The sequence below is a fragment of the Carassius gibelio genome, chromosome A1 (genome assembly GCF_023724105.1).
Source record: "Carassius gibelio isolate Cgi1373 ecotype wild population from Czech Republic chromosome A1, carGib1.2-hapl.c, whole genome shotgun sequence".
NCBI classification, from domain to species: Eukaryota; Metazoa; Chordata; class Actinopteri; order Cypriniformes; family Cyprinidae; genus Carassius; species Carassius gibelio.
In genome coordinates, this window is record NC_068371.1 from 23,016,251 (window position 1) to 23,029,233 (window position 12,983).

Genomic DNA, 12,983 nt, shown 5'->3' on the forward strand with positions numbered 1-12,983 from the left:
ATGCCATCAAATAACCTAAATCAGTTCAAGGCATCTCGGTCTTCCAATTCATTCAGATGCTTAACTGATCGATAAATGGCCTGCAAATTGCACTCTTTGATTGCTGTAATATGTACAGGGCTGCATGTATTTTAACAGTGTGTGAAATAGCATAACTCGGCATATTTAGTTCTGTTTAATTAATTAAACATGGTTATTTAGCATTTTTAATCCTTTTTTTTTTTTTGTACAGATTGTCCAGTTACTTCTAGTTTGTTTATCACTCTGGTAATGTGAAGGTTGAAGTTGAGCACATTCCATTGTGGGATACAATCTTGTTGCGGTTTAGACCGGTCTTTTATTTTGATGCAAATATAGGTAATCTGGATATTTTATGCATAGGAAATGTGCATACTGAAAACAATACTGTTCAAAAGTTTGGGGTGGTAAGATTTTGTAATGTTTTTGAAAGAAATCTCTTATATGCAGTGTACAAGAAATATTTCTGATTTTCAATTTTGAAAATAATTTTTGCTGCTATATATATATATATATATATATATATATATATATATATATATATATATATATATATATATATATTGTGTTTTTTTTTTAACTCAGAATTAATTAATGAATAGAATGTTGAAAATCTTGCAAAGGAAACTGAAATCTATATCTGTATCATAAAGGCATACTGGTTGAATAAATGTATTACTCTATTTAAAAAATAACAGATAAATCAAACTTTTGAACTGCGCTTGAGTCATAATAGTAATATGATGTAATCACAACCCACAATGTTACTTCAAGGTTGTTCAGACCTTTCTTGCAGAGATTAGTTCTCTCGGCAACACTTTACAGTAATGTCCATTAGTTAACAAACTTCAGGAAACATTAACTACGCATGAACAACACTTCTGCAGCATTACAGCAATGTTCATTTCACGATTTACTAATGCATTATTAAAATCAAAAGTTGTGCTTGTTAACATTAGTTAATGCACTGAATTAACAGACTAATAATGAACGACTGTATTTTTACTAACATTAACAAAGATTAATATATACTTTGATGCAACATTAATTGTTTGTTCATGTTAGTTAATGCATTAACTAATGGAACCTTATTGTAAAGTGTTACTGTTCTCTCTAACACACCTGAACCAAGAATTACAGACAGGTGTTTGAAACAAAACCTTTGAAACTGGTTTGAAATGAACTTTACAGGTGTGCAAGGAGCAGGACTGAACAACCCTGGACTGAAGCAACGATTAAATAATGATATTTAATCCTCACAAACATTAAATACAAAATAAAACTACCTCAACACATTTGATTATGAACAGCTGCCAAATATGTAATTGCTGATGAGAGACTGCACCAGAATGTTTTTTTAACTGATTTAGTTTACACATAAGCAACATTTCTTAAAAATACAATACATAATCCAAATAATACATTTTTTTTAAATGATAGTAATAATAATAATAATAATAACATCTACATGTTATGGCAAAAGACAGAAAAGAATAACAACAGCATTTTCATCACTGAAAAAAAAAAAAAAAAAAAAAACTTTTCCACTGATCAGAGATTAATTTTGTATATCAAAAATCTTTGACTAAAATATAGAGGTATCACCACAAATAGTCTCTGATCAGTGTAGATGGCACCAAAATTACCTGTAAAGTCTGGCGTAAATGAAAAATTTCCAATATATTACAATATAAGCACATTTACAAGTTAAAAAAATTGATTTTCTGATTATGGGCTATCGAATGCTCACTGAAAATCACATAGTATATTTCATTTACCTATTTACAACATTTTTTCAAATGTCATCATTCCATATTTCAAAGCGTCCACCTATTTTTTAATTAACAAATGTGACATGAGTTTTTTTCCTTATAGCTCTCAATGTGTGTGTGTGTGTGTGTGTGTAAGAACAAAAATAAGAGTATATGTATTAGTAACAGAAGCAGTAAAACAACATGAGAGGGCACAGCTGATTTGATCTCAATCATTAAAGACCCATGCTGCAAAAGTGAGAAACTCCATCCCTCTTTAATCATGCTCGCAGGCAGCGCCAGCTACGACTGGTGCAGTGTGGGAAAGTCTTTCAAAAGAGTGACAGGAGCAGGTCTCAGAAGCAGCACCCTGGGCTGTTTCCATGATAAACCACACAAACATTCATTCCCTGTCACGGTTGCAACTGAAAGGTGCTCTTTACGGTTCGCATCGCTCCTTAAGTAGGGCAACGTGTTTGATAGCGAAGCTGTACCCTGCATTTAATTTTATTATCTTATAGATACCGACTCGCTTTCTTCTGAAGACAAAAACGGAAATAAAAAAGTTTACACATAAACTTACAATGTATTCCTGATAACTGGATTTTTACAGAAGATTATATTTTTTTTAAAAAGGAAATTGAAATGAAAAGAGCCAGAGATGCTGTGCAGGTGCCTGTGGTTTGTTCAGAGTCTCTGTCTCTAGAGGCACCAGAAGAGATCCGTTCAGCACGTGTGTGTGTGGGCCGTTATTCAGATTTGTGACAGTAAAGGTCCTTTAGAGCTTTGAGCTCCTCGATGAGCGTTTTGTTCTGATTCTCCAGCACGGCCACTCTGTTTTCCAGACATTTAACATACTCTTTCTTTTTCCTGCGGCACTCCCGTGCTGCCTCCCTGTGGTGGAAACATATTATTACAGCCAGGCGATTACAGAGTTGACATATACTCCACATTTTAAGTGTTTTTTTTTTGTTTTTTTTAACTGTGATAAAAATCTAAGGATTCTAGGTTAGGGTTCTAAGAGAAAACACGGTACAGTGGCGATATATAGTCACAGTTACAAGAAAAAATATCTATACGCAAACATGGTGCTAAAAATATTCAGGCATTTTAATCTGACATGTCAAGAGCTAAATACAAAACAAGAAGAAAAACTATTTCCCCTCTTACCTGGGTCCTTTGTAGCCCAATCTTTATAGTCCAAAATGAGCTAGTGCATTAATCATGCAAATACGTTTTTTTTTTTTTTTTTTTTTTTATAAATCATACCTGTTCTTCATTAGCCGAACCTCCCGCTTGCGTGTGACCTCCTCAGTTCCTCCCTGGCCGGGCAGTGCAGGAGAGGAGGCCATGACCACCCCTGAAGCTGCTGTGCGGATCTGATACGCCTGAACATCTCCCGAGGCCGCTGAAAAACACACAAGCAGCACAGATTTATGTTTTGACAAGGAGACATTTAGATGCCTTGTGTAGCTGTCTGCCAGATATAGATGAAGTCTAGCCAAGATTTAATCTACATGCCAGCACACTTGCTTTATCTTTAATTCAAGTATTTTAGGTACTTGTTTAGAACCGAAATGACATTTATTTTTGTCAAATATCACCTTGTACAACCACTTGATTGCTGGGCACCAGTATCTGCTGGCCGTCGCTGGTCTGTGCATATTGCAGGATGGTGGTGCCGGGCTGAGCGCCTGCCGCGTTTGTCATGGTCAGGGTTTGTAGCCCTTGAACTCCATCTGTTCCATTGTTGGCTAACTGGATCGCCCCACCCTGAGTGATAGCAACTGGGGGGAAACAAATGCCATAAGGTTGACTGTATATTTAGCAAATTTACTATTTCAAAAGCTGCAGTAGTGTATTTGTACTAGAGAAGCAAACAACTTACTGTACTGCCCACTACTTGTCTGGTAGATAGGTGTTGGCACAGTGACAGTTGTAATGGCTGGTGTGGAATCCTCCTCTGATCTCTCTTCTTCTATCCGTGGCACTGCTGGAGCATCGGATGAAAGGTCGTTCAGGATCTTTCTGTGTTACAAGATGTTAAATCAAGCTTGTGAACATTTCTTAATGTTTGCTAATGAACTATACGACTATAGGATTTCCATAAGGAATGTTGATCTGGACATTAATTCTTCTAAATACCTTCTTTTGTGTTGAGCACAAGAAATATATTAATACAGGTTTGGGACAACATGAGAGCGAGTAAATAATGACAGAATTTGAACTTTGGGGTGAAATATCTCTTTAATGAAAAGCTTGTTTAGTTCTATTAGTCTGCTGTGGGGCTGCACAATTAATTAAAATTAAATCGAAATCGTGATTAGACAGAGGCTGCGATTCTCATGTATATCTTTCAATGAAGCACGTTTCTGAGATCAGTAGTAAATCTTCATCCAAAGGCCAGAGGGCGCTCTCGTGCAGAAAACAGAAGATTCAACTGCTTTATTTCAACTTGACTAATGAACACGCGACTATGGCAATATGCGGTTTATCTGAGTTCTTTTTATTATATTTATTTGTTAAAGAATATTTATAATGCAATGTCTATATCACTGCTTAGTATACTATGAAATATGTTCCGTGCCTTATTCTGTGTAAGAAGTCACATCATCTCATAGAAGGATTTATTTCAAACACTCGGCTGACATTATGAAGTGAGTTTGGAGTAAAAACATCTTATTAAATGTGGTATTTTCACGTGCTCTCAGAAGGAGGAGAATTTACTTACATTTACACAGAGCCCTAGTTCACCGAGAAGCTACGCAAACAGTTGTCATTATCGGGAATGATTTCTTCGATTTCATAAACGTACGATTATATCATCTGCAATTTTTTGGCGTTGTTTGTCAGTGAACTACGGCTCTGTGTAGTAAATGCTGCTCCACCTGAAAGCAGGTGATTGAGATTTACTACTAATCACAGAAACAGCTTTACTGATATGATGTGCATGACGATTGTGTTTGATTAATTGTGCAGCCCTAGTCTGCTGTCACTTGTAAACCTTGTGCGTTTTTGACAGTATTAGCCCAATTAGATGCAAAACATAACTTAGATCAGTAATCAGGTACAGGTATCAGGTGACTGGCTTTTTTAGTGTTCACGAGGTATACACTCTCAGAAACGACGTATGTCAGAATATTGTAATCACGATTATTTAACACGATTATGAGGGGTCCATATGACCAAAAACTTAATAAAAAAAGCAAATGACAAATATACTGGAATAAAAAGATACAATTTAAACAAACTGCTTTAATATTCACTATACTATTTATTATTCATGTCTCATTTCAGTTTTAGTTTTTGCTCTAGCTTTGTATTTATTGCATTTTCTATGAAAAGGTTCATGTAGTGTTACTTCTCTACAGTCTCCTATCTGATTAAAAAGGCATAAAAAGCAGATAAAAATTACTTCCATATGAAAATAATTCCATATGACAAGGGTAACGGTAAGGCAATGTCTATGGTAACTAGGGGTGCACGATATATTCCGGCTGATGATTAATGCACATCTAGTAGGCTTGCTGCGATAGACGGTGTTGATGGTTTAAAGCTGCAACACCGGATACATCACTTTTCCACCGTGACACAGTCGTTTAGATTTTTTAAGTATTTGTTTTTTCTATATATTTTTTTCTATATATATTTTTTCTATATATAAATTATTATAAATAATTTAGTTTAAAAGAAAGCATACACTATAATTAAAAACTGAATGCAGCTACAATGCTGCGTGTCAAGAGAGTCACATCACAGATCAGCATCACTGCATCATCTCTTCTCTCTATGCTGCATCTCATTAAAGATGACACGTTGGCCACATCGGATGAGGATGGACAACTGACAGCCAACCTGAAAGCCGGAATCATATCTATTTTAAGAGGGTCGCACCCCAGACGAGAAGCACAACGCTACGTCTTTAAAATTTGAACATATTGTTTTCTATGAGGGTATGCACACCTGCGGCGACATTCGGTGTCTGTCCGCGGCGCCCAGCTACGACTCAGGACACTCTTCAAATTCCTGCCGCGCCACAGAGCACCATCTGTATAGTTTTATATTAAACTAGCTGTAAATTAAGCTTGTGCATATAGAATTTGCATGTCCGGTGTGCGATACCTCAAAATGTCCTAGACGTGGCACAGCGCTTCGGTGTGTGACCGCTTTTAGATGATATATATGAAGCTCTGCCAGAAGCAAGACGGCAGCTTATGCGCAAGACATGACTACGACCCGAATGTTGAAGAGACCAAGAAACGGTCATCCTCAGTAGAAAAGTGTAGTCAACACATCCCGTGAGAGAAGAGGGAGAACAAAATGCCAATTTATGGTGTTTTTATTTAGTAAGTTTAAGTTTTTATTTTATATTTGTTTCTTATTTATATGGTTTTATCTTATTTAAACTTTGTGTAATTTATTTAGGCCTAGCCTGTTTAATTTTCAGAAAACGGTATTTGGTTCTTTGCTTCTTTGTTTTTTGCCTATACATGGTGGTATTTTTATTTGATATGTTAATAAAAGGTCTGTATTTAATATCAGTGAGCTTCTTTGTTTTTTTTTTTGTTTTTTTTTTCAGTTAAGCTATTGACGCCAGATTGCCAATAGACGCTGAATCGAAAGTGAATCTATAATGCACGCATTTATAATCTATTTCAAAGTGAGGAAGCGAGGAAAAAGACACCACCTTCCATCCCCCCACCCTGCATTGATACCAGTATTACCAGTGTTGTCACACGTCGATTAACCAGTGGGAAATCTTCCTCACAGCGGCAACCCTGACAAGCTGCGCAAATCCACGTTCATTATCAGCTTGGATTTGCACAGCTTGTCAGTTAACAACGGCTCCGTGTAGTAACAGCTGCTCTATGTGAAATCATGCACCTGATGGTATTTAGCGCTGATTAGAGAACCGGCTTTACTGACTAGATGCGCATTAATCATCGGCCGATATATATTGTGTACCCCTAATGGTAACATAGGCCACATTCATATAGCAGCAGAATACAGTTGTCATACCTGTATTTGAGTCCTTAAAAACATGGGTTGGCTTTCGCTTTGGTCTGAACAAAAACATCAAACAGGCATAGTGAAAAAGCTAATATTTTTGTTTCAAAACTTTGATCCAACTAAATTCAATACTCTTTAATATTTTTTAAGGCCTGCGGAAACCCTGATTTACTTTTACCCGATCTTTAAAATGGTATCAAACCTCGTTTTAGTTGTGATAGTGTCTCAGTCTTCATTATATTCATAAAGGTGTTTTAGCAACCCAAACCATTTGAATAATATAATATAACATAAGCATTATTATATAATAAAATAATAATAATTGTATTATTATGATCCCTAAGACAGTTTAATAATATGTAAAGGTATAGTTCATCCAATAAAACAAATTTTCATTATTTACTCACCCTCAAGGAGTTTCTTTCTTCTGTTGAAAACAAAAGAATATATTTAAAAAATATTAATTAATAATAATAATAAAATCCATAGTATTTTTTTTGTCCATACTATGGAAGCCAATGGCTAACAGCAACTGTTTGGTTAACAACACTTGAGGGTGAGTAATGCAGGTTAAACTCGCAGAGAACGTAACGATAAAGCTTGCTGCATTTACTGCGAATCAATACGCTCTAATATGCTGGAAAAACTAGATAGTGAGCTACTCACATGAATATAGTGCTGCACTTCACTTTGAAAAACAACTTGCAGCTTTTTGTGATTTAATAAGTACACAAAGCCATATTACGATTTCCATTCTAGATCAGCTGACAGATGTTTTGCCAAAGCAATGGTGCAAAACACAACACCCAATTAGTTCTTTTAAAGTCATCAAGTACAAATATTTTTGGTTCATTATGAAACTCTGGTGGCCTGCCAGAGTCAAGGTAATTAACTGGGACACTGCACCGAAACTACAAATCCGTTCAGGTACCTGTATGAGGGCCGTCTAGACAGGATCTCTCTTCTTTTCTGGGAATCCGTCACACTGTCCACTGACTCCTGTGAATCATCACTCTCAGCAATGGTAGAAATCTAATACAAAGACAACAAAGGAACACATAAATATTGATAGCAAATAAGGCATATCAATTTTAAAAACTACCTGCAAGGTACCTGCATGTAATTTTGAGTCGTAATTTTGAGATGTAAATACATCTCAAACCGAATTATGTCGTGAAATCTTCACAGTTTTACAGTTCTCATATATTAACCGAGCAGCAACCGCCCGCTCTCTTCCGTGAAGCCACCAAGGAAGTGACTAAAACTGTAATTCATCGACTGGCCGCAAAAGGGATTCAATCCCATAGACTCCCCATGTTAAAATGCCCAACTTTACAGCAAAAAAAACGTGTACAGCCTGGTGCAAAAAAAAAAAAAACATTTTGGTCTATATAGCTAATTTTGCCATTCATGACAACTGTGAGGGGGGTGAATATTTTAATAACTAATATTAATATTAAGCCTTAAAGTGGTCACTAGAGTGACAGGTCGATTGGCATATTGTCACCTGCTGTCGAGCTAGGTGGGCGTGGTTTCAACAACCATCTCCAGCCTTTTTGCCTATTTTTGATTACCCCTGAGCTACCAAGATGGCGATGGCCCGCTGGTTTCAAAAACTCTCTTCGGAAACCTATGGGCAGAGCTGGGTAGTAACGGATTACATGTAATCTGGATTACGTAATCAGATTCCAAAACTCAAGTACTTGTAATTAGAGTAAACTACTTCTTAAAATACTCGTAATCAGACTACAGTTACTTTTTTATGGATTACATGATTATTTTTTTCACGTTTATATTTTTTTCCTAATAAACCTGCCGCTTATATAGTAGCCTACGTTCATGATTCTTTGCGTTTTTTCAGCGGACAGAGGAGTCAGAATCGCACACAGAAGAAATCAGCAAGATAAAAGGAAAAAAAGGAGGGGAACACATCCTTTAATCACTGGATGTTTAGACATCATTTCATTTTTAAAGAAAGACGGGAAAATGTCACTATTCAGTGTAAACTCTGCATACCATGGATTAATTTGCTGTCAATGGAATTCTTTGACCTAGCAAAGTTATTGCTGGGAATTTCATGTCCTATAATATATTTTTGTAATGTTGATTTTTCTTCATTGTTACTACCTTATGCACTTCAAGTGTTTTGAGATGAAATATTTGACCTGGAAATGGTCTTTATATATTAGCGAGGGCACAACATTTAACGCTTGTCCGGGACAAGTGGATTTTGTGAAGGGGCAAGTGAAAGAGAATTATACTTGCCCGACTTGACAAGTAACCTTATCAAAATTTTAATAACAAACAATAGCTAGGGCATCACCGAAACTTTGAAGAGAATGATTCTGATTTTATTACTTTTAGTGTAAACGGTTTCTAATAACAGATAATGTATTGACAGTATCAAGGTCGAGTCAGTTGAGGATCGTCCAGCCTGTCTGACTCATGGAGAAATCAACACTATAAGAACAGCACACACAAAGAAACACAGATATTGCGGTAGAGGAAATATAAATATTCTGTATAATATGTGCAACATCACACGACCAGGAGTGATGATTTTCGGACTTTAAGCTCGATTGCAAATGTGATATTGATTTTATACATCTTAAGTTAAATAAACAAGTAATATTAACTGACTTACATTTTAGACACATATGGGTCGTTTTTGTTCCATTTCAAACAAAAATAGTTCTAAGCAATCCAAAGCAGAACAGTTGCGCATCCGCAAGCAACAGTCTTTCGTTACTAACTTTCTTTTACTGTCTATGGTTACTAAATGATTAATTTTTAAACTAATCAATGATTCAGTGAGCCATTTATGATAACCGTTACTTGCTTCATTTATTAACTGAATCAGCCGTATGAAAGAATCGGTTGAATCAATGATTCACTCATTAAGACAGTGACTTGTCATCACCTACTGGTGGTTTAATATCATATTTACAAGTATCGTTGCATTTTCCAACATTTCATATTTTGTATGTCAAAAAAGTAAAACATTAATCTAATAACATAATTTATTCATTTGGATGGATGGATTTTGTTGATACCGATTTCATTTTAATAATAATAACAACTACAAAGACTTATTATTCTAATTTAATGTAAGGATAACATGTAATAATTCAATGTAAATGTAGATAGACATCTACATTTAATCAATTTAATGCAAATATCAAAAATATACTGATTAAAGTAATACCTGATAGAGCACAGATTAGACTGCTTCAGAATAAATTACATTTGTGCCAAAAAACTTTAGTCTTTAGTCAAGTTCATGTTCGCAATGCAGCTATATTGTTTGATGTTTTTCATTGATACAGTCTTTGAGTCTTATTCACTTCTAGTGTTTTTTTTTTTTTTTGATTAAACATTTTATTTTATTAGTGATACTGCTGTGAATTTCATGTTTTTCAATATTAGTAAGTAGGTATGCTTTATAAGGCTAACTGAATATGTGATATCAAATAAGGGTTAGCACAAATGTAATCTAAATGTAATCCCAAAGTAATCAGATTACGTTACCAAAAATGTGTAATCTAAGAGATTATATTACTGACTACAATTATTTTACATGTAATCTGTAATCAGTAACTGATTACAATTCATAAGTAATCTACCCAGCTCTGGCTATGGGTGACGTCACGGACACTACGTCCATGTTTTTATACAGTCTATGATATTAACCACCATCATGTCAGACTTACTTGTACAGTTTGCACCTGTGGGGATTGGATGACAGAGGGCTGGGCTGCCTGGATGACTCCGTGAACTTGCACCGTTTGCCCATTGGGCAGCTGAACTAAGGTCACTGTGGGTGCAGTGGCTGATGCCTGTGCTGCAGCAATGGAAACCTGCATCAGGGAGGAACAACAGGGTGAGACATAGAGACTGAACTAAGCTAGAACTGAACTGGATTCAAATATAAAACCAGTCACATGCAGAATCACCTGAGCTGTACTGATTACAATCTGCATTAGTCTTGCTAGCAAATGTGTTTCCAAGAGCCTCGGAAACACGTGATCCAAGAAACTCACCTGCGCCAAGGTGGCAATCTGCTGAGTGTCTGTCTCTGAGACTGCTGTGTTGCCGCCCTGCTGGACATCTGCTCCTGCCTCCATGGTCATTTGGATTGCCTGGAGATGTAATTTAAAATCTTTTACTTCGGCAGATGTACAGGATACTATAAATATCCTATGAACATACAGAGTAGGTCATCAAATTCTCTGAAAATTGTGTGACCGCAAAAGCACCCTGCCCACAGACTGGGTTTGTCAGAGTTTCATTTTGAGTATTTTGTGTATTCAATTTTGTAGCCTCAAGGATTGTCCTATAAAGTATTTATGTATTGCATCGACATTACATTTTAAGGTAATCATTTAAAATTATATGAATGATTCGTTCATAATAAATCATGCAATGCAATATCATATCAAATTATTTTTTGAGAGTAGAGGTGTTAAATGTCTGCATTTGTATAGTCTAAATGTATTTACATGACAAAAAAAAATGACATTGCAAAATAAATGTGAAAAATACAGATTGTAAAAAGCAACAAAAGTAGCTGCAGTCCTTAACACGTGTATGAGAACATGCTTAATTTATATTAACGAAATTCACTTTAATAGACCTATGACGGTTTTGGAATGACTATTTATGTTAAAACTGACAGATTAAGCATCGTTCTCAATAAACCATGTTGACTCCATTTGCCGCCTTTTTTTACTTCCGTATACAGCTGTCACTCAGATCTTTGTTATGGATGTTGTTATAGAAAACACAAGCAGGGTGCCCTCAAAATTGCTTCATTTTGTGAAGTACGTATGTATGGCTTTTTAAGGTAAACCAGAACAATAAATACAAGTGCTTGCGTTTCCATGCGAGTGGCGACATGCAAAATTAGTGTTCCCGATTGAATGAAGCAAACGACACAAAATCAGTGTTTTATGGTGTCATTTAAGGAAATAATACTCAAGCACAATACATTTGTCTCTATTATTTTATTACCAGTTAAAAAAAAAAATTATTACAGAGGATAATTGTTTTAAGTGGTACAGAAGACTTTTGCATGGGAGATTCGACTGCTCCATTAAGCAAAGCTAGAACCAAGATGAAAAAAAATGATTTAATGTGTTGTATCTCCATCAAAGGGTGCCAATGACTCTCGCATTCATGACACTAACTTACACATCTCTTATCATTTCCTTAAACACATATACTTTGTAGAACTGTCGCTCTTTCCTCCTTCGTCTGCCGGACTTATTGTCTCCCAGCAAGTATGAGCTGCTGAGAAACATGCCCACCGCCGCCATGATCTCTTTGTTACAGAAGCATCGAGCAATGCGACATGTCCACAAAAAGCGCCAAGTGCATTATCTCTTTCCCTCACGAATGCGTCTCTTCTTACCCGACACAGACTCGCCTCGTCACTTCCAGGCCTCCGGAGCTCCACTTTTATTTAGTCCGACACGTAAGAGACCGCGTCAGGCTACACCTCCGTCGCGTCACCGAGGACAACAACACAGAGAGAACGAGGGGGACGAAATACAGCACTGGCTCACGATAGACAGGACCCGATGTGTAGGCGGAACATGCCGAACTGTGTGCGAAGATCTACGAACAGCTGACGAGCTGAATCGGAATCACTCGAGCGCTCGCTCAACGTCTTCTTCTTCTTCTTTTTTTTTTTTTTTTTTCCTCTTTTGAAAACAAACATACATAGATACTTAACATCAAATAGAACATAGACAAAAAGGGGGGATACATATAAGAAATATACATTATGGACGGTAAAAAAAAATGAAATTTTACAAATGAGAGTATCATAGTTTCATCTATTTTAATTATTCATCAAAATTATATATGATTATATCAAAAACCAGCATGGATTCGGTCAACGTCTACCCACCCGAACATGCGTCAAATCTCTGTGCTGTGATTGGCTGCCTTTTGTCGTAATAAATATGGATGAGTCTGTTCAAATGCACTAGAGCAGGGGTTTTCAATCTTTCAGGTGCAACAGACTCCCAAATATGACCATTCTCATGCCCCATACTACAAGAAAAAAGGCAGCTATATATATTTTCATGTAGTAAAATATGTAAAATATTATTTGGAAAGTATTTGGTTTCCATTGAGTTGCATTTTGTATTTGTCCTACTCACTATAACTCACTATAATTCTGTTCTGTTATATAAATTA

At 36.0% G+C, this 12,983-nt stretch overlaps 1 protein-coding gene across 3 annotated transcripts; it reads right to left on the minus strand.

The window, feature by feature from the left end:
- Positions 1-1,974: 1,974 nt before the first annotated feature.
- Positions 1,975-12,412, minus strand: LOC128015946 (cyclic AMP-responsive element-binding protein 1). Of its 3 annotated transcripts, XM_052600226.1 has the most exons (9): positions 12,190-12,412; positions 10,820-10,918; positions 10,490-10,636; positions 7,711-7,811; positions 7,187-7,206; positions 3,658-3,762; positions 3,374-3,556; positions 3,039-3,177; positions 1,975-2,663 (listed from the first exon to the last, which is right to left on the minus strand). In XM_052600226.1, the coding sequence occupies exons 2-9, from the start codon at positions 10,907-10,909 to the stop codon at positions 2,519-2,521; spliced, it is 930 nt and encodes a 309-aa protein (XP_052456186.1). In that variant the 5' UTR covers positions 10,910-10,918; positions 12,190-12,412; the 3' UTR covers positions 1,975-2,518. The 3 variants fall into 3 exon arrangements, with proteins under 3 accessions (XP_052456186.1, XP_052456175.1, XP_052456166.1); XM_052600215.1 differs by lacking the exon at positions 7,187-7,206 and having other exon boundaries at positions 3,658-3,797; positions 11,970-12,407; XM_052600206.1 differs by lacking the exon at positions 7,187-7,206 and having other exon boundaries at positions 3,658-3,797; positions 12,190-12,402.
- Between the last annotated feature and the right edge of the window lie 571 nt (positions 12,413-12,983).